Source organism: Colletotrichum orchidophilum, assembly GCF_001831195.1.
Source record: "Colletotrichum orchidophilum strain IMI 309357 chromosome Unknown Scaffold_62.1, whole genome shotgun sequence".
Lineage (NCBI taxonomy): Eukaryota > Fungi > Ascomycota > Sordariomycetes > Glomerellales > Glomerellaceae > Colletotrichum > Colletotrichum orchidophilum.
The window spans coordinates 4,273-29,338 of record NW_019173018.1 but is presented as its reverse complement, the minus strand read 5'-3'; the positions used below and the strand labels follow the sequence as shown (position 1 = coordinate 29,338).

Here is a 25,066-nt window from a genome sequence, read left to right as displayed (position 1 = left end):
AATAAGTCCTCCAGAGCCGGCAGGTCGTTACTCTTCTCTGGGGAGAGGAGGGGGGGGGCGTGTCCGAAGACAAGGAGAGTCCTGTCTTTTACCTGATTTGTCGACGGCTCAAGACCCCTACGTTTGGCATTGTGGGAAATCACAAGCTGCTACTCTACCATTTACGGCAAGGACCCTTAACGAGGGTCTGCAAAGGTGTCTAGAACCCCTCACCCATGTTTCTCGAATCAAGGGCGGCGGCTATCACTGTCATTTTGACAAGGCCATAACCTCATGATCTGATGAGAATAAGCTTTTACCGGCAACTCCCGATGACAGATTCCATCATCTTCGCGTCTGTGGCGGCGGGCACCGGGCGAATGGTTCTCCTGGGAAGGTTGCCGCAGATGCGGCCGGTCGGGCTGCATACCTTGGGGTAGGTAGCTAACTTACACCTCGAGTGACGGACTGGATGCATCACCCGATAATGTGAGATTACACCAGAAGCAAAGAGCAGAAGTAGAAGAGCTCCTCAGATCGGTATGCGCTTTGCGCCGAAACAAATTCTCGCTGACCCAGTAGCGGCTGACAGAAGCAGGTCTCGCCCACCGTACGGGTAGAGGGAAAGATGGTGTCTGTTGCAAGGAGCCGCAGATTGCGGGGATCCGGGGATCGCCAAAATGCGCAGTCACCGGCCGGTGTCCAGCCGGGCCGAGGGGTGTGCGGCTTAGCTTGGGACCCATTCATGATCAATCCCAATTCAACAAGTGACTATTAAAAAAAAGACAAAAGCAGAAAAAAGTGACCAGATCGCAAAGCGTCTATTGGACCATTCAAGTGGCGTCTAGCGACTAGACCATTGGACAAGGGTGCCGGCCAGATTCTCGCCTCACCCAGTCCCCAGTGCGCCCCCCAAAAAAATAGAATCGATGAGAAATCACTACCGACGCTTGTGGGAATGCAAGTGCGGATCCGCACAGGTGAAGCAAGGCGGCAGCGGCGGCGGCTCTTGGCAGTGTTCGGACGCATGGCACCGGTCAGGTTCCGCGCGAGAATATGTTGGGGGTCCCTGGTGATTATCGAAATGGCACAGCTGTTCGGAAAGGTCAGGTCCAGTATCTACTACGTAAGGTTGTCGGAATGAGGGTGGAAAACTGATTCCGACCAGTCAGGCCAGCGGTTATGCAGTGCAGTACGAATACAGTTGCAGGGCTGAAGGCAGTTGGCAAATCGTCCCAATGTCGGAAGATTGACGTCAAGCATACCGATTCATAGCTGTTGACACGGCATGCACGATTCAAAGTCTTGATCATCTAGTTATGGTGGTCTATTTGCATCCTGACGCTGTCCCGTACCCTCTCATCGTGAGTTCGGCTGAGAAACACTACTATGGAGATAGGTCTGTGTAGATAGAGAGACAAAGAGAGAGCTCCATGTAGCCGTGAAACTGCCATCAGACCGAAGAAAGCAGCTCCCCACAGAATCCCCAAAAGTAGCGCTTCGGCCAAGAGGGTTCGTTGCTATCGAATGATGTCGGGGACAAGGAAGCAGAACGACAGGGGAATTCGGGTCGGAGGGGCGGCAGGAAGTCGATGGAATGGGGGACGGGGACCGGGAGGGAATCAAGGGATGGGAATTCACGGCGTTTGCAGGGTGATATATCGACATCCCCCGAGGCTGGACACACGCCCCCAAGCCTCCTCCTACCTAGCTAATTAGCGTATCCGTGTACAGAGCACCAGGTCGAGGTCCACCCACCTTTTGGGTTTCGGTGCGGGGGATCTCGAGCAGAAGGGAAAGTTCGCTGGGCTTTCCACCGAGAACTGAAGCCCGGCAAAACAGCAGCAAAGACACCCCGAGAGAAAAGAGAGTGTAGCCACGGAAAGGCTGGAAGCTCGCGGCATAAAGTACCGTAGTCTTTTCCCGAGAAGTCATAGCTCGACTACTGCGTTATCTTGTGGTTTGCAAATTGCTTAACGCCGCAGGATGGAGCTAGCCTCTCCTTGGGGGCATAGTAGTTTGGGTGCGGTGCCCGATGCCAAGACGGTATGAAGACTTGGAGATGGACATGGGTGGATCGGCGTGGTGTCTGGCCAGCGCGCAGCATGGAGAAGAAATGGTCAACTCAATCTTAATGGTAACCTTCAAGGTCGCAGGACGGGGCCTCAAATTTCTCAACAACTAAGGCCAGCCACCGAGCAGACCTAAGGTACGCTGCAAAATGCGTGTGTGTGTCGTCAAGGTGGGAATGAAAGGGTGGGGTAGAGGGGAATCGCGGAGGGGGCATATCTACCTAGTACGCCCGTGGGCCAGGCGACTTCTGGGGCGCCAATGAATTATTAAGTAGCCTGTAGATAGGGAAACGAAGGGTTTTGTCCCATATGCCGGGCTGAAATACGGATGGGTATTGCACAGTTTTCTGACTCGAATGTCAGGGGATGGTCTGGGTATGTTGAGGGAGTGGTTCGCGAGTTGCTGACTGCACCTAGTGCTCGGAAGCATTTGATAGCAGGCGGCGAATCTTCGCCAATCCATCCCTACCTCTCACACAGGAGGACAGTGGATGGTACACAGGAAAGCAAACAATGCAACGGCATGCAACGGCATGGCTTGAAGTCTAATGATGTCGTCGAGGGCGGCTTAATGCCGAAAGAACCCGGGGTTATAGCAGTCACCATCCTACGTTTGAGATTGACACTGCTTTTCTGAGCAGCCACCGGGGCAATCGTCCCGAACTTGCATTCCGAACTTCACAATGCGACGATACCCATGGGTGCAGTTCGTCGTCGTCGAGCTGTTTCGGCGATAACTAACTAGCCAGCTGGGATCAGCACCAGTGGCAGCAGCAGCGCAGAGCCCGTCTGTTCCCTAGGTGGTGCCATTTGTCATAGTATCCTAAGCAGTCAGTGTGTGTGTGTGTAAGTATGTGCCAGATGAACCGCTTTGAAGCGGGTGTGGCTTCTGCAGCCAAACAAGGCCAGCAATTTGGGCTGCTCTGATTGGCCCACTGCCCAATGGAAGACGCAACTTGTGATGGAGAAAATGCGGGGTCGACAGGGTGGAAGAGGGGAAGCGGAGAGAGGGGTTGTCTGGGGCGTGGCAAAGCTTTGAAAAGGCAGGAACAAACCAGCATTACAGACGCATACAGGGTAAGAGAGATGGCAGAACCAGCAACAAACACCTTAATGCTGTAGACGCTTCTCAAGAACCGGATATTGTAGTTCACTGTGATCGTGATAACTTCGCAATTCCTCTTTCTGACCTGGGGCCCCGGAGAATGGAAACGCGGAACTCAATTCCCACCGAACGGAACCCACTACCCCCGGGTGACATCCTGGTAAACTGGAGCCGAGTCAAACAGGCAGCACCCAGTGGCTGCCGCCTTTCTCGATGGCTTCCCGTTGACTTGCTGTCAGCCAGCAGAACGCGCCGGTGGATAACGAACGTATTTCTCGCCCGGTAAAGGGAAGGAGCAGGTTCGCCTTGAGGAGGCCGAGAGGAAAGCCAGGCGTTGGCCCGAAGCAGCAGCCTCCATTCCCTGTTGAGCTGGGGCCCACCCCATCCCATCCCTTGCAATAGGTACCGTAGGTGTGTACCTTACTCTGCACTATTTTTTTCTGTTGCTCCTCACAATGCCCCTCCTCTTCCCTTCTCCTCCAGCTAATATGTCCTCCAGCCCCGTATCTGTGTGTCTGTGTCCTACCTTGGATACTGTAGTCTGTGGCCCCATCCATTGACAGCATGCAGATGCGTGTCTGGCTCCAATGTGGGGATCTCGAGTCCCAGCCCCAATCCAGTCCAGTCCGGTCTCGTCCACCACTGGAAATGACCGTGTTTGACGTTGCTCCGGCCCATGGGGGTTTGCCTCTCACCCAATGCCCATCTGCGATCCCTAGGCCAGGCCTCAGGTTTACTGCAGACCCCCCTCCATCCGTACACCCTCCCCTCCCCGCAGGCCCCACCGCGGTCGAGCGAGGTACCTATCGCCCTCGCCTCCTTCTCCTTCTGAGTCTCTTACAATTCGTCCCTGCCTTTGCGATACGATATCGCTCTTTCGGACTTGTCTCCCCAGCTTTGTGCCCCGGACCCCGCTTTATATACAGTCTGTCATCCCCAACTCTCGCTCCAGACTGTCTCCTCCCTCTTTCACTTCTCATTCCCAACAACTTACAGACTCTCATCCCATCCAAACTACTTTTCTTCTTCTTCTGTCTCCCCTGATACCAAATACCCCTCCACTGTTCGTCCTGTTTTCCAAAAAAAAAAAAAAAAATTACACACGATGGGTTTGTCCGTTGAGCTCAAGACCCCGGTGACGGGCGCCTACACCCAACCCACTGGACTGTGCGTATCCTACCCCACATTTCTATACCACTGATGACGACCTCTGTAAACAAGAAGCTGACCTATGATACCCCTCCAGCTTCATCAACAACGAGTGGGTTGAGGGTGTTGACAAGCAGACCTTCGAGGTCATCAACCCCTCCACCGAGGAGGTAATCACCTCCGTTCACGAGGCCACTGAGAAGGATGTCGACATCGCAGTCGCCGCTGCCCGCAAGGCCTTCGAAGGCGAGTGGAGAAAGGTGCCCCCAAGCCAGCGTGGCGTCCTCCTCAACAAGCTCGCCGACATTGCCGAGAAGAATACCGACCTACTGGCTGCCGTCGAGTCTCTCGACAACGGAAAGTCCATCTCCATGGCCAAGGGTGACGTTGCTGCCGTCGTCGGCTGCTTGAGATACTACGGAGGCTGGGCCGACAAGATTGAGGGCAAGACGATTGACGTCGCCCACGACATGTTCCACTATACCCGGTCCGAGCCTGTAAGTTATAATCACCTTTTGCTTGCCGGGCCTTGAGCTGACAAACGGGCCCCCCCTTTTCCAGATCGGAGTCTGCGCCCAGGTCATTCCCTGGAACTTCCCCCTTCTCATGCTCTCGTGGAAGATTGCGCCCGCCCTGGCGACCGGTAACACCATTGTCATGAAGACCGCCGAGCAGACCCCGCTCTCTGCCCTCGTCTTTGCCCAGTTCGTCAAGGAGGCTGGCTTCCCCCCCGGTGTCTTCAACCTCATCAACGGTTTCGGCAAGATCGCCGGCGCCGCACTCTCCTCCCACATGGACGTCGACAAGATCGCCTTCACCGGCTCCACCCCCGTCGGCCGCCAGATTATGAAGGCTGCTGCCAGCTCCAACCTCAAGAAGGTCACCCTCGAGCTCGGTGGAAAGTCCCCCAACATTGTCTTCAACGACGCCGATATCGAGCAGGCCATCTCCTGGGTCAACTTCGGCATCTACTACAACCATGGCCAGTGCTGCTGCGCCGGCACCCGTATCTTCGTCCAGGAGGGCGTCTACGACAAGTTCCTCGCCGCCTTCAAGAAGCGCGCCGAGCAGAACAAGGTCGGCGACCCCTTCCACCCCGAGACGTTCCAGGGCCCCCAAGTCTCCCAGCTGCAGTTCGACCGCATCATGGGCTACATCAAGGCCGGCAAGGACGAGGGCGCCACCGTCGAGACGGGCGGTGCCCGCCACGGTGACAAGGGGTACTTCATCCAACCCACCATCTTCAGCAACGTCCGCCCGGACATGAAGATCATGCAGGAGGAGATTTTCGGCCCCGTCTGTGCCATTGCCAAATTCAAGGATGAGGCGGAGGTCATCAAGCTCGGAAACGATACCACCTACGGCCTGGCCGCCGCCGTCCACACCACCGACCTCAACACCGCCATCCGCGTGAGCAACGCCATCAAGGCCGGCACCGTGTGGGTTAACTGCTACAACATGCTCTCATACCAGGTAGGTTCTTCAACTTGTTCTTCGCTCTTCTTTATAGACAGGTTCATTAACATCTTCCCTCTTCAGGTCCCCTTCGGAGGCTTCAAGGAATCAGGTATTGGCAGAGAGCTCGGCGAGGCCGCCCTCGCAAACTATACCCAGAACAAGTCGGTCGCGATCCGTCTGGGCGGACCGTTGTTCTAAAGGGAAACTTGGCAGGAAAGGTAATGAAAAATGGGGCTTTCTTCCGGCGCAATATGTACATGACCTTGATGTAACTTGTCTTTTTCCAACACCACGTTGAATGATACCAATCAAAAAGGAAAAGATTAAAAACATGATTTCCCATGAATGCATTACAAGTGAAGTATCAGTCGGCCAGCCTGGGCAAGTATGATCTTGAGAGTCGGAGCGGACCGGTGCGATCACGCTGGTGAGACCCATTTTTCCCGGTGATTACCCCTGCTTCAGTGGATGGCCGAAGCGACGGACCTGACTGACAACTTTGATAAATATCATGTAACTGGGGGAACTTCACAATCTCGCCTCTGCCGCCAAAATTCTGTCTCATGCGCCGAGAAGAGTGGTCGTACGCGATGCAATGGCTACGGCAATCCGGTGTCGAGAAGTCTTCATCTTCCTTAACTTTCCTTCACAAACAAAGGCCCAAGGTCTCTCATGGTCTCGCATGAGTGGGTGGCATTCCTCATACAGGACCATAACAAACTTGTACCAAAGGAGGGAAAGTGAATTACACATTGAGTTTAATAGTCCTACTAAATTTAAGCGTTACTGAATATCGTTGTACTATTATTATGGAACGAGAGCCGGCGCGATTTATTGAAATCAGTGCCCTCCAACCCCCACCCGACTCCTGGAAGCAGCCCGTCAATTTCAACTTTTACCTTCTCTTAATTTACTATCGAATCTGAAGCTTTAAAACCTCTGTCGGAGTCGAGACCACAGCCCTCGTAGCCAAACTGGTCCTCAGTGCTTTGACCTCTAGCGTGTGCGAAGAAGACTCAATGAAAACATAGTCGAGTCCATGGAAACACCACCGGCAACTTCGGAGCGACTTGAACGAAAGGTTTGAGACCTCCAGAATAGCAAAGTATTCCCCCGCCTTCACGAAGTTTTCCCACGTTCGCAATGATAACGTGCCCTGGCCAAGTCTCTTGAAGTGCAATAGGGGATGGGGGCATCTCTCTCTCTCTCTCTCTCTCTCTCTCTCTCTCTCTCTCTCTCTCCCTCCCTCTCCCTCTTTTTCCTTGGCCTGTCTTGTTGTCGAGTCTGGCGCCGTTTTTGAATCATGTCCTCAAGTGGTGAAGGAGATGTACGAGAAAAGCTTGGCTTTTCATGCTCTCAAAAAGCCCTGATATATATCATTCATCGTGGGAAATGCGAATCCGACTGGAAGTTCCCAGCTCAGCCGTAGGGCTTGGAATGCATAAACATGGGTCTCCCTTTGTGCCGGATTTTATGTCGGAGAACACAAGCGCGTGTATGTAAAGAAACTCGCAGCATGTTCCAACGATACGCAGAGGGAACACTGGAAAGTATTTCTTCACCTACACGAACAACTCCCTGTTGCCTTTCATATTCGATGATTCCACGGGGGCCTCTCAAAATGAGAGTACCGCCGTGTAGGCCTTGATGTCGAATTCTGTAGGCCCGGCAATGTTGGACCTCGCGATTGGTAAACCTCAAGTAACAGGCGAGTAGTTGGTCTGATACGAAAACATTGACATCGCCAACGTCCACTGCCCAGAGGAGGAAGCCTATTGAAAAGCCAACCATCATCATGTTGTATGATGACCTCTGAAACGGTGCCCACATCCATCATTAAGTTTATTGAATGGGAATTCCGGCGCGATCTTGATCTTATTTGAGATTTCTCAGGGGGCCACCTCGCTTTTGCACCTGAAAATGGCCCAATAATTCCCAGACACCCATCAGCATCGCGGAATCGACAGTGCAGACGCTGCGAGTACCTGGACTCTCGTTCTTTTCATTGTCAGTCTTCAATACGAACTCGGTTGCCAAAGAGCTATCAACTCGAAACTGGATGGCTCAAAGGATTGAAATAGGCGGAAATTGATGACAGTATGTATGATGATCCCCAAATTGTACATCTGGTTGAAGTTGAGACTAGAGGTACGCATGCACTGAGTTGCGAGGAATACCTAGCCTAAGCCGCCTCCGAATCGTCACTTTCCCCTATTTCCTCACAGTTACTAACCCTGACATCCTTCAGCCACTCTCTAAAGATCTCTCTCTGCTGATCATGTGTTACATGATATGCGGGTTAATATCCCCGGATCGCTTTCCTTCAATATTATCATCATCGCTCGTATCTGTTTCTTACCTGCCTTCACAAAGACCCGTGAGTGAGAAAGCCAAAAGGAGGGCAACGGGTAGGATGGAAGTTCATCAGATTTCCTCTGTCTGGTGTATTGCGTCGAGGTTTGGCGCTTCATTATATTGAATATCATTGCCTCGAATTGTAGTTCGCTAGGCTGTACCTTGTCCTTTTTGGGTCCCCGATAAGGACTGTTGCGCTCGAGTTGTTGAAGCTGTCATACGTGAACAAGTGGGTCACTTCGTTGTACTTCTATACCCAGCAAGGTACGTCGACAACAGTGTCAATATCCCTGACACAGTACGAACAACCCCGCCACAGTGACCATCACCTGCACCCCGCCATCACCGCCAAATGCACATTCCTTGAACGCGACGCGCGATCCCCTGTTCAACCTACAACGACATCAAGCCAAAATGTCGTCACATCAGCGGACCTTCTCTCACTCGCAGTCCCAATCGGGAACGAGGGAAAAGACCTACTTTGAGCAACAGCGCGAAGAACTCATTGGCGAGATCGCAATGGTAAGTCCCTTCGTTCCCTTTGGACAACACTGTCAACAAACACAAAACGGGGATTGCTAATGACAACCAAACCAACCAGAACTTTGAACAAGTCCTTGCCAACATCAACAAGCTGAACCGGTCGCTTGAGGCAGTTATCACGGTAGGCGGCCACCTCCTCAGACTCTTTGGCTGTTGGAAATCGGCACTGATGTAGCTCCATCGCAGGTCGGAAACGAATTCTCCTCCGTCGAGGCGCTGTGGTCGCAGTTCGAGAACGTCATGGCCAAGGAGCCCGAGGAAAACAAGCAGGGCGAGTCCGAGGAAGGCAGCGAGGGCGAGACGAAGAACGAGGAAAGATCATGATACCCCATAACGAAATTGAATACACTATGAACGGTGATGATTTTAACACGCGCATCAATACTGGTTTTTCTACGTTGTGGGCTGCCTTGTGTCATATTTAATTATATGCCAATAACGTCAATCCGTGATGTGAAGCGTGAGGAAACTTGATCGGCTTGCCCTTCTTGAGCAACTTGCACCTCTCCAAGCCTAGTTTCTTTCCTGTTTGCTTCTTCGCGCCCAGATTCGCCAGGTCACTCAACCCAACCACCAAATCGCCAAAATTCGACTCCCGAAGCTTCTCCAACCTCGCAGCAGCGGAAAGACACCTCTTTTGCGCCTCCCTCAGCGCCCCATGTTGTCTCCGCAAGTCGGTGCTGACCCCTTCGTGCTTCACCCGAAACACCGACTCCATCGAAGCCGACATTGTCTCCAAGCGGACCCCATCAATGTTGCCGTCCTTTGCGCCACAATCTTCTCTGAGGCGCTTGAGCTCCCAGCCAATCGTCCAGCTATCGGCTGTGAGCATGCGGGAGTAGCATGTTAGGGTTGAGAGCAGGTCCGCAATCTGCTTGATCTCGAACCTCATCCCTGCGACGGCCGCTTGCTCGCTCGTAATCAGGGACACATCTCCATCTCCATCATCGTGTCCATGTCCACCACGGCAAGGCGCGTCGTTGCCGCTCATGGCGCACAGCTGTGCCTCTGCCCACTCCATCTCCGCCTTGAGGCTCTTCTCCTGCCAACAAAGGACTGTTCGTTGCAACATCTTGCTCGACAACTTCTGCTCCACATCCTTGAAAAGGGCATCATGAGTTTCCCTCTTCTGGTCCAGGGCGATTTTCGCTTGACCAATGGTGTCGGCTAGCTTCTTCGCGTCCTCGCCCAGACGATCAGCCTTTCCGCAGAGCTCTGCCAAGGCCAGGCCAACCCGCTGATGCGTCTTGCCGACAGTCTCGTAGGTATCCTGGACGACACCAACGTGTCTCCTCAGCAGATCCCGCTTTTTCCATCCTTTGCACGGAAAACACTTCTGCCAAAAGGTCCTTTTGGAAGCGCGCTCAGCCAAGCCGACAAGAAGCTCCTCGACAGCCTCCAGACCGGCTTGGCACTCGTCAACCACGGCACCGTGAAGCGCACTGTGCGCCTCCGTCTCCAACGCGGCGAGCGACTCGTTGAGTTTGGTCAGTTGGGCATCAACGCTTGCGACGTCGGTGACGACGACGGATGGGTTGAGTTGCTCGGGTTTGGGTTCCTTCTCGGATCGGACCAGTGTGGTGGGTCGCCCGTTGCTGCTGCGATCTATGAGATCACCTCCTCGCGGGAGATCGGCGATGAGAACCTGGGCAGGGAAGTCCATGGTTCGTAAGGATCGGCTGGTGTCAATCTACTGCAAACTGGATGAATAAAGATTTAGATTTCGGATCGGGGAATGGAAGTGAGTTACATCCTATTCTACAGAATCCCATCCATCTGTATCAACCTCGTCGGACCTTTCTCCGATGGCGTTGTGGACTAGATTTGGTCCCCAAAGCTTCCCTCGCCGGTTGTATTGACTTACACGAAGTGCTGTACCACGGCATCGGGAAACTCAAAATTGTGCAACTTGACTTCGCTGCATCCGTACGCGACAAAATCTATTCACTCTCATAATACACATCATCACTATTATGGCACGCTTCGACCCTTGATTTGATGCTTTTAACAATTCGTGTTTCCTATCCCCGGGAATGCCCTTGAGACAGAAAGCCCCATGCTGCTACAGGAGAGAAAGAGACAAGAAAATAGAAAAATGAGAAGAATTACCCCGCGGGGTCAAAAAGTACCTGATGGTTGCAGAAAAAACTGATCAAAGTCTCCCCTGTACCCGCTCCGTTTGTGTGTTTGGCGTTAAAAAAATAAATAAAGGGTATGGGTGAGCCTCGAGACTCGGATGAGAAAACCACTCACTTTCCCTCCCACTCCCTTTGTTTCATTTCCCACTTATATACCGTTGTTCTCCATTCAAAAAGGAGAAGAAAATCTTCTCCCACATCCCTGGTGAGGGAAAAACCTCGTCTCCAGTCTAGAGTTCATCCAGCCCTAGAGCAGGAGACGCCCCCTCGCTAATGGTGGCGCTTGCTTTATCCAGATCGTAATAGTAGCAGGTCGTGACGAGATCATGCAGGTAAAACAAAAGTCATTCATTACGCCCTCCGCCGGTGTCCAATGTCTGTCCGTTACAACCCCGAGGTCCTGAGCAGGGATCTCACAGGATCTTGCAATTCCTCTTCTTCTTCTTCTTAAGAGCGACGCCAGGGAAGCCTGCACTGCTTCCAGGAGGACCACTGGATTTTGACGAGGAGACGGCAGCTTGAGCTTCCTGGTTTTTCCGATCATTGGCGACGACCGTCAGGATTGCCTGTTCAAAGATTTCGTCCACACCCGTCATCTCCTTGCTGCTGCACTCTACGTATTGGGCGCCCATCTTGCGAGCAACGGCGCGACCTTGCTCCTGAGTCACGGGCGTGAGGCCTTGCGTCTTCAGCATGTCGATGCACGTTTTCTTGAAACGGAGGTCGGACTTGAGGCCCACGAGGACCAGAGGAGTATATGGGCAGAAGTGAAGGACTTCGGGATACCACTGGTTAGGGGAGAAATTAGCATTAATTTCAAATGGTCATGCCCCCAAAAAGGAGGGGCATATTGTCTGAGGGGGCAGTGATTAAATTACCTTGTCCATGACGTTTTCAAGCGAATTTGGGCAGTCAATCGCAAAACACACAAAGATCAAGTCGGTCTCGGGATAAGAGAGCGGTCGCAGCCGGTCGTATTCCTCCTGGCCGGCCGTGTCCCATAACGCCAATTCCACTGTCTTGCCTGACGGTGGGTGCGTCGGGTAGGTGATGTAGTTCTCGAACACAGTGGGGACGTATTTCTGTTTTTGCCAGAGTCAGCACTGTTTTGGTTCATTTCGCTTCCTAGCAACGGGCAAATGGCGCAGAAGTTGCGTTCGAAAAGACTCGGGAGTTTTTTGTTTGTTTGAATGCTCACCTCTGGAAAGTAGCCTTGGCTGTAACTGATAAGGAGACATGTCTTGCCGCAGCCGCCGTCGCCGACGACGACAATCTTCTTGGAATAAGCAGGGCCCTCGGTGACGTGGGTTGCGGCGCTCTCACGCCCTGTCGAGGAGCTCATTGTGGTGCTAACGGTGCCGTCGCTACTCCTTAGACGCGTGTTGCGGCGGGAGGTGGCCGGGCGGCCGTCGTCGTACTTTTCGCTAATGTTCTGGGTCGAGTTGTGGTATGAGTTGCGGTATTGGTATGAGGACGCCATAATGCGGCAGACTCAAGCTGTGTTTGTGGTGTAGTGATGCGATGATGAGGATGTCGGTGGCCCCTGGTGAGTGTTTGCGAGACGGATTGATGTGATGATGCGTAAGATACCGGGGGCCGGTGTGTGCGATCGTCTGGTGGGAAGGGAGGGGGGGTTGTTGGGGAGACTTGAAAGGTTTGTGCTTTTATGCGATGTTTCCCAGGTGCGTGCGTATGTATATGCTACTTATTTCTCGTTGTGAGGGAGGAGACTGCTGATACTGATATCGCCGCTTCCCCTCGACGAGCCTCGTCACTTCGTGATCAGCTACTTGCCGCGTTCAGTCGGATGCCGTTGAGATATGGTTAAGCGCGAAGCATGCAATACGGGGAAGAGACGTTGCGGCGTTTGGAGTTGAGGAATGTTGGAGAGGTGCTTGATCTGGCTTGGGATGGTGTGTATGGTATGGGGGTGGGTTTGTGTGCGAGGTGGATGGGCGGGTTGTGCTGAGTTCTTGAGGAGAAGGAGCGGGAGCAAGGAGGGCAATTGTAAACAAGTCGACGGGGCAACCAGCCACTTCTTGCCGGGGTGATGACGGCAGGCGCCAGGGGAGCCACAACGACAACGCAAAAGTGGAACACGCTAAGGCGGATCAATCGAACCCTGGCTGTGCCTGGCCAAGGAAGGGCCCCCCCTGCAGTCTGAAAGCAGAGCTCAGAGTTTTTCCGGTGCTGTGCTTCGCCGGCGGGACAAGTGTGGCCCAAGCTTCGACCCCACCACCGCCTCCTTCAAAATCGCGACGTGAATTTTCTGCCTTCTCTCACTAAACGAACGCGTCTTCGACCTTCATCGAAGGCTTCCATTTCGCCACGAGCATCACCGCTGTGACCTGCGAAACGTTTGAGACACGGAATCTCCGCTACGGAACCAACCAATCCATTCTTCATTCAGCCCTCGGCTGAAGAGAACACGCAGCTCATCTCATTGTCCGCCGTCTCCGCAAAGACCGCCGCAATCATGGACACCAACGGCGCGACCGACAGCAAGTACGTTACTCTGGTCTCGAGTGATGGCTACGAGTTCGTCGTCTTGCGTGACGCCGCCATGATCAGCCCTGCCATCAAAGGAATGTTGGACACACGCAACAACTTCCGCGAGGCTACTTTGGGCCGCTGCGTGTTTGAAGAGATCAGGTAAGCCAGCACATCCCGCGCTCTCACCGCCACCTATCCCAACAACACCAACACGGCTGTTGCGATGATGAACTCCGATTATATCGATGAGTCTCACTGACAGACCGCCGATACAATGGCCGGTCTGCTTGATTGCCAACTACACTTGATCTGAAACAAGCAACATTCTTTCTTTTTCCTTCTTGTTACCCAGCCACCTCACGAGGTCACACTCATTCCTTTTTGTTTCTCTTTCCAAGAGTTCTGGAAACGTCTGACCGTCTTCCTCGGCAGTGGCGTTGTACTCGAAAAAGTGTGCGAGTATTTCCAATATTGGTATCGCTACCGTGAGCGTGAGGATGTCCCTGACATGGACATTCCTGTGGAGCTGTGTCTGGAACTGCTGGTCGCGGCCGATTTCCTGGGTCTGGACAGTAAGACATCCCCAACCTCCTCTGGCCCCAGAGCGACGGCGTCTGTCTCACGGGAACCATCCGAACGTTCTGACACGTTTTTACAGAGCAAAACACCGGCACTGTCTGAATGACGTTTGATGACCATTTGCATTTTGGCTTAATCATTCACGACGGAGTTTTGGGCGTTGAGCGTTCGGGGTGGTAAAACGTACCAGATACCATTGCCATGACACTATGGCGAAATCCCATGCCAGGGAGGCATGTTTCCTGTTCTTTGCCATGATCTTTTTGATGGTGACCCACATATGAAAACACAACCCCCATCTTAGCATATGCGTTCCTCCCTCACTCTTCCGTGGGTTGAACGTCTATTAAAGATGGAAGAAGGACTATATTCCACTCACTCTGCTTGACTCAAATTTCTACCATTGAGATCTACGCTTTTTCTGTTGGGATACATGCTTTCTTAGTAACGTAGCTGGGTAGAGAACATAGAACATGAAAAATCTCGACGCCTAGCATGAGTGGCCAACTGTAAACATGTGTTAACACAGCTGTTATCAGTCTTGTTTTGACTCCAAGGTGGTGTGGTATAATACAGACACTGGCATATGTGACCCCTTGATCATGACAATTGTAACCATGGTAGGTACACATCCACTGTCGACGGAACTCAGTGCCAACCTCTGCCTCTGCCGCGTCCCCTACCCCTGCCCCTACCACCGCGTCCACCACCTCTGTGGAAGCCCCGACCACCGCCACGATGCCCCCGGAACTCCCCAGCCGGCGGGCCTCTCGCTTTCCTCTCCATCCTCTCCTCCTCGCTAGCATCCCACAGGTTCCCAACCTCCAAGAGCGCGCAGTACGCCGACGTCTGCGGGTTGGTGTACTCGAACGGCTGGTGCGGCACAGACTCGGGCTCGCCCTCCACATGGGGCGGCGCCGTGATCTCAAAATTGAGCGGGACGTCGAGCCTGCCCTTCTTCACGACGTTCTCCTCGACCCAGCGGCGTTCGGTGTCGATGAGCGGCGCGTAGTGCTCTTCGCCCAGGTCCGGGCTCGGGTGCCCCGACGCCGCGTTGTCGCCGATCGCGAGCGTGGAGTGGAAGACGCGCGTGATGGCGAGCCATTCGGGGTCATACTGCAGGCGGAAGGGCCGCGTCGGCGCGGGCTGATCGGCGGGCAGGACGTTGTGGGGGTGCGCTTCGAGGAGCTGGAGGAAGTGGCGGCGGGGGAGGCACTTGTCGAGGGCGAGGAAGTTGACCTGCTTGTTCGTGATGGTCGGCGGAACGGGCTGGCCTGGTGTCTTCTTGGGCTGGTGTTGGGGTCTGGCGAAGGAGGCAGGGAGCTGGGCGCGGATGTCTTCAGGGACGGAGGTTTTGTTGTTGGGAGCTTCTTCTTTGCTGGCCTGCGGCAGCGCAAGTGCGGCAGGCTGCTCTTCGTCGTCGTCGTCGTCGTCGAGATTGATTTCGTTTGGATTCTTTTCTGCTGACGCTTGAATGGCGGAAGCGTCCGTGATTTCTTCGTCCCCGTCTAGGTCGATCTCGTCAGGGTTATCCGGCGCTTGAACCAACTCGTGTGCGGAGGCCGGAGCGGGAGCCGCAGCTCCATCCAAGGCCGTCTCCTCCATAGTCGCTCCATCATCCTTATAAATCTTCAACGCCGCAAACTTGCAGTGCAAGTGCGCAGAGAACCAGTACGGTGGTCTGAGCCGATCACAAACATACTCCGCCGCAACGTTGCCCAGCGTACCATCCTTTGATTCCCTCTCAAAATCCGGCTTCATCCTCCACAATGCCCTTTCGTCACCCCACCTCTCTATAGCTCTTGGCCAGTCGTGGCTGATCCCGACATCGACCTGCTCCCTGAGCAACAGTAATTTCCTCACATCCACCTCCCTGACGTGGTAGAAGCTCTTGATCTCGTCCGGGCCCATTGGGAGCCTCTCGTGGTGGCCCTTGCGGTAGTCGAAGCCCTTCCAGATGCCGCTCATGCCCGCGATGCGCAGCGGTCCCAGGCGCAGAACGTTGGCGGCGCCGAGGTAGTAAATGTTGGGCGCCGCCCAGCCGCCGTAAAATAGCTCCCACATGTGGCTGGCGGCCTCGTGGTTGCCGCCCGCGAAGACGGTTAGGTACGGCGCGGTGCGGCGACCGGCGTAATACTCCCAAAAGTCGCCGAGCTCGCGGTACTTTGCGGGGACGGACATGACGGTGAGGTCGGCGGCGTTGCGAGCGGCTTGGAAGTCGCCGCCGATGATGAGGAGGTCGACGCCGTCCCAGCCGCGGGCCGTGCAGGAGGCCTCAACGGCGGCGTAAATGGCATTGAGGGTGCCGTGGCCCTACAGGATTGTCAGTACTTGAACATTGCGTATTGACGGCGGGTTCATTAGGAGGCTTACGCATCCCTCAACGGCGATCCGAACGCCGTTGGTCTCAAACGTTTCCGTGGCCATTTTTCTTTTTTGGGTGGTCACCGAGGGTGTTGTTGTAAGGCGGAGGTTGACTGATGTTCGGTGGCACCCGCGAAATTTTCATAGTCGAATGAGGACATGAGATGATGTTGAATTGGAGTTCATGAGCCACAAGCCATTTGCAAACTAGCTCTAAAGCCGCGAATTGATGGAGAGTAAATTATTCAATACCTCTAGAATTTTTTCCGCTGAACAAAAGCCATTCTCATATTCTTCATTCCCTTGTCCTCGTGATGCTTTTGTGTACCCAGTCGATGCCCTTTGAGCATCTGAGGTGTACGTCTCAGTAATAGTAACCAGGTAAGGTTGTTGACTTCAATTTCGATCACCTAAGTTGCCCATGGAAGCAGGAAGTTTTCGCCTGCCAACCTTTCACATCAGACCATCCCCCAGGTAGTCGCCAGCGCCTGGCACCGACGCATATCCGATCCCGCTGTCCTCATGTTCAATTCGCTAATTATGGCACTAGTTGTCGAGTCCCTTATACTAACAAGGCCTGGAGCAAAGTGAAAATAATGTTATATCAAAATTCGAGATGGAAACTGTCGGCTGAACAATCCGAGGGTAATGAAGACGTATTTATGGCATGGTGACTCGAAGCCTTGGAGTCACTCCAAGGGACACCAGTTCAGCTACGAGCTGGGAAGACCGTCAGTGTCAACGCAGGAGGTGCTTTGATCGAGATGTACTCATGCGTCTGACTGAGTACGAAACAAAAAGGTGAGTCTCGCTCCTGAAATGAAGACATTGAATCTCGAAGGCCGCTATGAGTATTCTGCGTGTGTTTGTGACCTCGAGATCTAGACTACATCGTCTATTGTGTCAAGAAGCAACGAGAAAAGAAGTAACAGTCTGGTCGCTCGAAATCCTCATCAGTCAAAGTCGCGGACGTATACACGGTGTTCATTCGAATATTAGACATGTAATCGCTCTCAGACGGCCCAGCCTACTGAGATTAGATATGCCCAGAAGGCATGGATGAGACGAATGAGCAGTTGGGAGTATTGCAAGAAACAAAGGGAGGCCAGTGCTCATCCCCCGGGTTTTTTTGGGCGGCCTGCATCGCCAGGCGGTACCTTACAGTGGATCCGATGATTTTCCGACAGCCTCATACCACTGAAGCAACCTCAGGTGCACTGTGCCCGCCTAAAAATTGTCTTTCCTGGGACCCGACCCCAATTGAGAGAGAGGAGCCTCGCGCATCGCAGCCGTGAACCCGCGCAAATCCATCTTTCCCCCATCCACACATTACATGGGCCGTTTCTCACCCTCGAATCGCCCACCATGAGCGTATGCCAACCCCCTCACTTCACACTCTCCAGGTCGCAATAGCTAATAAACGTGTACCGCAGTTCGTGCCCATTAACCCGCGGCCTATGCTGCAAGACCTGTACGTCCTCGTCCATCTACGAACGCGCCTCTACACGTCCCTGCGATCATATCCCTCCGCGACGGAGACAGCTCAGTATGCTAACACCCATCTTTTATGCAGTGTCAACCAGGACGTCGTTATTAGACTCAAGTGGGGCGAGACCGAGTACAAGGGAAAGTTGGTCAGCATCGACAGCTACATGAACGTCCAGCTCAGCGGCGCCGAGGAGTACATTGACCAGAAGATGACGGGAGCCTTGGGCCAGGTTTTGATCCGGTACGTCGACTTCGTCGACATCCCATCAAATACAACATCTCGGAGGAGGCTGACCGACGTGCTACAGGTGTAACAACGTCCTCTGGATCCGCGGCGCGGGACAAGGCGAGAACGGCGACGTTAAGATGGATGGTTGAGCGGGAGAAACCCACGAGCGGAAAGCATCAACACAGCCTGGGACCGCCTCACGTACTATGGTGTGACAAGGGCAGGGGCGGGAAGGGCACGATTTTCACGATGAGCCTGGAGCATAGAACACCAAAAAGGACCCTAAAAAAGCCGGCGACGGACGGATTTGCAGTTCTCCAGTCAGGTTCAATACCGCCAGGTTGCGCTGCGCAAGAAGACCATCTAGCTCCCTCGCAGCAACTATAGAAGAAAAACGGCGCAACTATATCGGCGCCTCCAGTGCCCTTACAGTACTACTATTTCGCAGATACTTACATAAGACAAGCAACCTTGCGACTACTGCAGAGATCCGACGACGCCACCTTGATGCGCTGTGTCTCGCTCACCCACGTGTACGCCTCGATGAGCCACTCGTACCACACCCGCGAATCGTCCGTCTGTCGCCACATTGTGACCTCCAACTCCGTGTCGGCAGGGTAATAGATGGGTTGCTGTGAATGTTAGTTAATCGTCTACGTGGACAGAGAAGGGGCTTTGCTTACCTTGATCGGGAAGAAGATAGGGAACCACGAGATCATATCCTTGCTCTTGCGGTCGATCAGCTCGGGGTGCGTGCTGATCTCCACCTTCTCCCTGTTGCCGGTCTGGGGCGCATAGAGGACAGACTCAAAGTACCCAGCCAAGCCGTGGATAACACCCCTCGTGGGGCAGACAAACGTGAGATGGCAGAACCGCGAGTTGTGATCGTTGGCGCCGACGGCACCAGCCATGCTCCCGCCTCCGCCGCCCATAACGCCGCCGGCACGTCTCGTCTCAATCTGCTTCAGCGTAGCCTCGGAGACCGGGTGGGAGAACTCCCACGCCTGCTGGAAGCGCGGGTGGCCGGGCACGCGGGTCGCAGCAAAGTCAAGGGCGAAGAGGCGCACCACCCAGGGTGTATCGAAAGCGTTGGGCTCTGTGGGGACTCTGGTGAGAAGATCGGCATGGATGCGCGGCGTCGCAATGGGGCTCATGTGCGCCGTGTAGGATTCCGGGATTGAGATGCCGCCGGGCGCCAAGACGTGCTGGACGCCGTCCAGGCATTCTGGCGAAAGCTCGTTATCTGCGAAGGAGCCGAGCAGCTCGGATACCAGAATGTCCACCTTGCCGTAGACCGGGTTGTTTTCAGGTGTGCCCGAAACGAGGGGGCCTTTCCAGGCGCGCATGTCCGTCTTGACAACTGTGACCTTGCCACCCCAGATCATCTCGTTCTGTCTCAGGAGATAGACATAGGCATTGGGGTTCTTCTCCACCGCCCAGACCTGGACAGGGACGCCAGTCGCCTCACTGGCCTTGAGAGCTCTCGTTACGAGAGGACCGCGGCCAGAGCCCACAACGGCAATGACAACGGCGCCGTCCTTGGAAGAGGTGGCTCTGCCCAGCTGGTGCCATTCAGCCAACGCTTCCGTGCAAGCAGCCTCGTACTGGTTATACTTGACAGGGTCGCCCTCGAACACCTCGTATGTGGCCGACTCCAGGTTATCGGACAGGGGCTGTAGGGGCGACTGCAGCCAGTCCTGGAAGCTGGTGAGCGTTGTCTGCTCCAAGTATGACAGCGGGCGCTGCTGCATCTCGAGCCACTTGAGGTAGACTACGTAGGTGCGGAACGACTTGAGGGAGTCCGTGGCGAGGGCTGGGGACTCGCCCAAGGGAGGAAAGTCTGCGGCGGTAGGGACCTCGTTCGCGAGACTGGCGGCCTGGAGCTGTGCCTCGGCTGTCAGCGAGGCGGGGTCCGGACCGACGTCGCTGAGAAGCAGCCAGGGGGCGTTTTTGAGGCGCATATAGTTGAAGATCATATCCTGATGGGCCCTGGGCAGGGCAGGGTGTCCGGTCTTGTTCTTCTGAAATGCGTTTCCGCTGAGTGACAGGAAGTGCAAGGGTTCGGCGAACCACTTGTCCTGCAGCGCCTTCTCGGGCAGAGCTCGGGGGACGCGAATGGCTATTGGAACTGGTTAGTTGTCTACCTCTTTTAGAACAGACATGATGAGTTGTCTTACAAACATACAGACGCATGCTATACTCGCAGACTGAACGGACAGTGTGCCAAGAGTCCCAGGCGCTGTAGATATCGATCTCCTTGCTGTTTTCAGGGTGAGGCACCTCTGACAAAGTCGAGAGAAGCTCGACGCTCTCCTCCAGTCCCGGCTCCCGGTACATGGGCAGATGAATGATGAAGTTGAGGCGCGACGCAATGGTCATCGCCTCCTGCACGGCTCTGGCATATTGAGACAAGCCCTGGTTTCCGCCATTCTTGGAAGCGTCCCTTCTGGGGCCGGGGATGATGATGCTTCTCACGCCGCAAAAGTTGGCGTAGGCGATCTCGAGGTTCAGGACCTGCCGAGAAATACTGGCAACGGCAGGGTCAACGGAGGCCAGGTCGATCCAGGGGCTGGCGTAGGCGATGTAAGTGGTCACAGCATGGCTGGGGAAGAGGGAGGTGTCCTTGGGGGTCAAAGGAGGCACCACGGCGTCCGCCAATGAAGCAGTGCCCTTCTTTTCCTTGGCGAGATGCTGAGAAACAAGGTTCTTGACACGTGCGTGGAAGTGCCTATTGGTGATGGGCGCTGTCACAAAGTTGACCTGTTGTCAAAGCTTAATGAGGAACAGAAATTTTAGGGTCTCAATCGTGGACTTACACCAGCGTTTAGGATCTGGCCATACTGGAGATCGTCAAGAGGCTGATCTCTCTCGGAATCATGCTGGCCAAGGCTAAAGATGGGCCTAATCTGATTGAAGTTGCCGCCATCCATCGTGAATGTTGCCTGTCTTGCTGACTGACTACCTTATGCTGCCTGGAGACGACTTGTGAGTGGTGTAATTGCACAGCGCACAAATACCCAATCGGTGGTTGTGCAAAAAGCGGCACCTGCTGGTCAGAACCCTGGCGCTTCGGTAAAGGAGGATACGACAAGGAAAACGAGATGGATTGTGGTCAGCAACTCATTCTTGATGGATTGCTTGTGCTCCAGAAAACAAGCGGCCGGGAGAACAGAGAACTTTGCACTCGGGTTAGTTTCAACCCGACGTTGTGTGATCTGAGAAGTCAGGCTGTTGATTACCCCCCAACACGTAAAAATGCACCAGATTTTGTGAGTTGGTTGCGACTCAGTGCTATTGGTCGCACTCTGGACCCTGGGGAGAGAGCGAGAGTACCTAGACAGTGCCCGCTGTCACTAAAGAATACTTTACGAGCTTTCATCTCACTCTACCTTATCCGATGTGCTGGGCACTTTATCTAAGCTTGAAGAAAATATGGCGGTCATTTCACTCAATACGAAAATAAAACAAGAACTTGAATCTGAATAAATGACTTTGACTCAACTCCAGGAGCATTCAAAGAGTTGTCAGTGTGTTGGGAGCCACAAATAGTCTCACTCTCCGAGACACTCAAGGTCTTCTGGACAGTGTGCTGGGGCCCCTACACGGTACGTCTCATGTATGAGTTTAGCTTATCTTATCATCCCACTGTCTCATTGGCCCGTGCTTGGACCCACCTAAACTTTTCCCGCGACAACAAAAAGTTTCCTAGCAGCCTTGCTTGGAGTCGCCTCTCGAAGTTGTCCTCGTCGACGTCGAAATCACGGGCCGCAACTTCAGCCAAACATCTCTCTCATACCCTTCCCGTCCACCAACCCGCCACCGAACGGCGAAACTCGTGATCAAGATGGCTGACTTCGAGGGAAAGGGCTCGAAGCGCCTGAGCGCCGACAAAGAAGGAAGCAGGAAGAAGGTCAAGAAGGAGGACTACGAAGAGGAGGAGCCCAAGTACAACCCTTACTTGGCGCATATGAAGGAGGAGAACGGATTCAAGTCCGAAGTTGGAATCATCGATGCCAACTCACCGTTCGCTGGTTTCACGCAACGCGCGACAACTGCGAAGCAGCATGAGAAGATTGAGGATCTCGATGACAACGCCTTCACCGGTCGCCCTCATTCCCAAAAGTATTTCCAGATTCTGCAGGCACGTCGGGATCTTCCCGTCACAAAGCAGAGGTACGTGAATCTTTGCATTCTCTTGCAAATGCTTTCCATCTTACTGACCATCATGCCGATAGAGAAGAGTTCCTCGAAAAATACCACTCCACCCAGATCCTCGTGTTTGTCGGTGAGACAGGTTCCGGAAAGACGACCCAGATTCCCCAATATGTCGTATTCGACGAGCTCCCTCAGCTCAATCGCAAGATGGTTGCCTGCACTCAACCCCGTCGTGTCGCTGCCATGTCCGTCGCACAACGTGTTGCCGACGAGATGGACGTCGAACTTGGCGAGGAAGTCGGATACAGCATTCGTTTCGAGGACAGAACCAGCCCCAACACGATCCTCAAGTACATGACCGATGGTATGCTTCTCCGAGAAGCCATCCACGACCACGAGATGTCACGCTACAGCTGTATCATCCTCGACGAGGCCCACGAACGCACCCTCGCCACCGATATTCTCATGGCCCTGCTCAAGCAGATCGCCGCCCGCCGCCCCGACCTCAAGATCGTGGTCATGTCCGCCACCCTCGATGCGCAAAAGTTCCAGCGCTACTTCAACGATGCGCCCCTTCTTGCCGTTCCCGGTCGTACGCACCCCGTCGAGATCTTCTACACCCCTGAGCCCGAGAGGGACTACGTCGAGGCGGCCATCCGGACAGTGCTGCAGATCCATGCATCAGAAGGGGAGGGCGATATCCTACTCTTCTTGACTGGTGAGGAGGAGATTGAGGATGCCTGCCGAAAGATCAACCTCGAGGCCGATGAGATGACGCGAGAAATCGACGCGGGTCCGCTGGTAGTCTACCCGCTCTACGGTACTCTGCCGCCACACCAGCAGCAGAAGATCTTCGACAAGGCCCCGGCCCCTTACAGGAAGGGTGGCCGACCAGGACGCAAGGTCATCGTGGCAACCAATATTGCCGAGACATCTCTGACCATTGACGGTATCGTATATGTCGTTGATCCCGGTTTCAGCAAGCAAAAGATTTACAACCCGCGTATCCGTGTCGAGTCTCTCCTGGTCTCTCCCATCTCCAAGGCCTCCGCCCAGCAGCGTGCTGGTCGTGCTGGTCGTACAAAGCCCGGAAAGTGCTTCCGTCTCTACACAGAGCACGCCTTTAAGAAGGAGCTTATCGAGCAGACGCACCCTGAGATTCTGCGTTCCAACCTTGCCAACACTGTACTGGAACTGAAGAAGCTTGGCGTGGAGGACCTCGTCCACTTCGACCTCATGGACCCCCCTGCGCCGGAGACCATGATGCGTGCCCTCGAGGAGCTGAATTACCTTGCCTGCCTTGACGACGATGGCGAGCTGACCACCCTCGGAAGTCTGGCCTCCGAGTTCCCCTTGGACCCGGCTCTGGCTGTCATGCTCATCTCCTCGCCCGAATTCTACTGCTCCAACGAGATCCTGTCCATCGTCTCCCTCCTTTCTGTGCCTCAAATTTGGGTCCGCCCCGCCGCTCAGCGTAAGCGCGCCGACGACATGAAGGCGCAATTCTCACACCCCGAGGGCGATCATCTCACGCTCCTCAACGCCTACCACGCCTTCAAGGGTACGGCAAACCAGCCCGACGTGGACCCCAAGAGGTGGTGTCACGAGCACTTCCTCTCGTTCCGTCATCTCAGCAGTGCCGATAACGTTCGTGCGCAGCTGAAGCGCATCATGGAGAAGTCTGACCTCGAGCTCGTGTCGACCCCCTTTGAGGACAAGAACTACTACACAAACATTCGGCGTGCGCTCCTTTCGGGCTTCTTCATGCAGGTCGCCATGAAGGAGAGCTCCGGCAAGGTTTACCGTACCATCAAGGACGATCAGGCAGTCATGATGCATCCCTCCACCGTCCTCAAGACTGACTACGAATGGGTCCTCTATAACGAATTCGTCCTCACTTCCAAGCAGTACATCCGTACGTGCACCGGAATCAGGCCAGAGTGGCTACTTGTAAGCAAGACCCCTCCCCTTCCCCCCTCCCCCAAAATACCACTTGCCTTTGCCATTCTGTTGCCGGTTACCCCCAAGTGCAATGCTGCGATAGATCTTCTGCTTCTTTCAGCCACCCCCTGTCCTGCAGTCCTCGGCACTTGCCCCATCCTATCCATTGCATCAGGGAACCCCACAACTAATACGGATGTATAGGAAATCGCACCCATCTACTACGACCTTAGCTCGTTCGAAAAGGGCGACGTCAAGACCGCGCTGACCCGAGCGTCGGAGAAGAAGCGCAGAAAGGAAGCCATGAAGAATGGTCGGTGAGCGCGCGCGCACGCAGCATGCCTCCGCTCGATCGAGCGCAAGCACCAAGGTGCAATTCTCACAAACCTCACACACCCACCCCTCCCCCCTTTCGCCAAAGTTCCGATTACGCTAGAGCCTGGGAAGAGGCCTCATAGAGAGAAAAACTCAGAGTGATCCAATTTTGAAGGCCCGAACCCCCCCGTTCGATCGTGAAGTTTTGGCGAGGGCCGCTTCCATCGCAGCGGGGGGGGCCGGCCTACCGGACCAGGGGGGGTGCGGAAAGGTTGAATCGCGATCACAAGCCTTCGGGCTTGTTTTCTTGGCTGTTAGGGGAGAAATTCTACGAACTCGGGCCAAGAAGAAATTTCCTGTTTTTTTTTTTTTTTTATTCAACAGTCTGCCTAGGACCAGGGCGCACGGCGGCAAAATCACACCCAAGTAGAATGGTTTGGACCTAGCCATAGTCGATGGCTCTCCCTTGTCCAATCCGACATGACGATGTGTGTGGGCGGGCTTGGCAGGGGCTCATGGGGACTGGCTTGTTTTTTTTTTCCATGGTGGTATGGCGTCTCAGGTATGACAAAAGAGAAGCAGCATCCACGGCACATGGTGATTGTGTGCGTGCGTGCGTGTGCAAATAGAAGACCATTTTCCGTTCCCTCCACCCCATCATCATATCCCCCGCCTCGCTCCCCCCCCCCCTCCACCGTCTGAT

The 25,066-nt window shown here is 54.3% G+C and overlaps 9 protein-coding genes across 9 annotated transcripts; 5 read left to right on the top strand and 4 right to left on the bottom strand.

Moving 5' to 3' along the window:
* Positions 1-4,261: 4,261 nt before the first annotated feature.
* Positions 4,262-5,961, top strand: CORC01_07622 (aldehyde dehydrogenase; the record flags this gene model as incomplete). Its single annotated transcript, XM_022619257.1, has 4 exons — positions 4,262-4,323; positions 4,403-4,802; positions 4,867-5,778; positions 5,845-5,961. The coding sequence occupies 4 exons, from the start codon at positions 4,262-4,264 to the stop codon at positions 5,959-5,961; spliced, it is 1,491 nt and encodes a 496-aa protein (XP_022474169.1).
* A 2,571-nt stretch (positions 5,962-8,532) lies between these two features.
* Positions 8,533-8,985, top strand: CORC01_07621 (DASH complex subunit Dad1; the record flags this gene model as incomplete). The annotated part of the gene is made up of 3 exons (XM_022619256.1): positions 8,533-8,640; positions 8,720-8,782; positions 8,848-8,985. The coding sequence occupies 3 exons, from the start codon at positions 8,533-8,535 to the stop codon at positions 8,983-8,985; spliced, it is 309 nt and encodes a 102-aa protein (XP_022474168.1).
* Positions 8,986-9,082: 97 nt separating this feature from the next.
* On the bottom strand, positions 9,083-10,324 carry CORC01_07620 (uncharacterized protein; the record flags this gene model as incomplete). The annotated part of the gene is made up of 1 exon (XM_022619255.1): positions 9,083-10,324. The coding sequence occupies one exon, from the start codon at positions 10,322-10,324 to the stop codon at positions 9,083-9,085; it is 1,242 nt and encodes a 413-aa protein (XP_022474167.1).
* An 888-nt stretch (positions 10,325-11,212) lies between these two features.
* Positions 11,213-12,279, bottom strand: CORC01_07619 (Ras family protein; the record flags this gene model as incomplete). The annotated part of the gene is made up of 3 exons (XM_022619254.1): positions 11,213-11,587; positions 11,678-11,881; positions 11,998-12,279. The coding sequence occupies 3 exons, from the start codon at positions 12,277-12,279 to the stop codon at positions 11,213-11,215; spliced, it is 861 nt and encodes a 286-aa protein (XP_022474166.1).
* A 996-nt stretch (positions 12,280-13,275) lies between these two features.
* On the top strand, positions 13,276-13,973 carry CORC01_07618 (Skp1 family protein; the record flags this gene model as incomplete). Its single annotated transcript, XM_022619253.1, has 3 exons — positions 13,276-13,451; positions 13,725-13,864; positions 13,951-13,973. 3 exons carry the CDS (start codon positions 13,276-13,278, stop codon positions 13,971-13,973), a joined length of 339 nt encoding a protein of 112 aa, XP_022474165.1.
* Positions 13,974-14,519: 546 nt separating this feature from the next.
* On the bottom strand, positions 14,520-16,298 carry CORC01_07617 (lariat debranching enzyme domain-containing protein; the record flags this gene model as incomplete). The annotated part of the gene is made up of 2 exons (XM_022619252.1): positions 14,520-16,184; positions 16,245-16,298. The coding sequence occupies 2 exons, from the start codon at positions 16,296-16,298 to the stop codon at positions 14,520-14,522; spliced, it is 1,719 nt and encodes a 572-aa protein (XP_022474164.1).
* Positions 16,299-17,600: 1,302 nt separating this feature from the next.
* On the top strand, positions 17,601-18,101 carry CORC01_07616 (LSM domain-containing protein; the record flags this gene model as incomplete). The annotated part of the gene is made up of 4 exons (XM_022619251.1): positions 17,601-17,606; positions 17,669-17,706; positions 17,809-17,964; positions 18,032-18,101. 4 exons carry the CDS (start codon positions 17,601-17,603, stop codon positions 18,099-18,101), a joined length of 270 nt encoding a protein of 89 aa, XP_022474163.1.
* A 303-nt stretch (positions 18,102-18,404) lies between these two features.
* Positions 18,405-20,882, bottom strand: CORC01_07615 (PRMT5 arginine-N-methyltransferase; the record flags this gene model as incomplete). Its single annotated transcript, XM_022619250.1, has 4 exons — positions 18,405-18,584; positions 18,636-20,071; positions 20,130-20,712; positions 20,769-20,882. 4 exons carry the CDS (start codon positions 20,880-20,882, stop codon positions 18,405-18,407), a joined length of 2,313 nt encoding a protein of 770 aa, XP_022474162.1.
* A 782-nt stretch (positions 20,883-21,664) lies between these two features.
* Positions 21,665-24,369, top strand: CORC01_07614 (helicase associated domain-containing protein; the record flags this gene model as incomplete). The annotated part of the gene is made up of 3 exons (XM_022619249.1): positions 21,665-22,125; positions 22,188-24,057; positions 24,253-24,369. Coding segments are annotated over 3 exons (2,448 nt in total), but the record flags the coding sequence as incomplete, so codon positions are not given.
* Between the last annotated feature and the right edge of the window lie 697 nt (positions 24,370-25,066).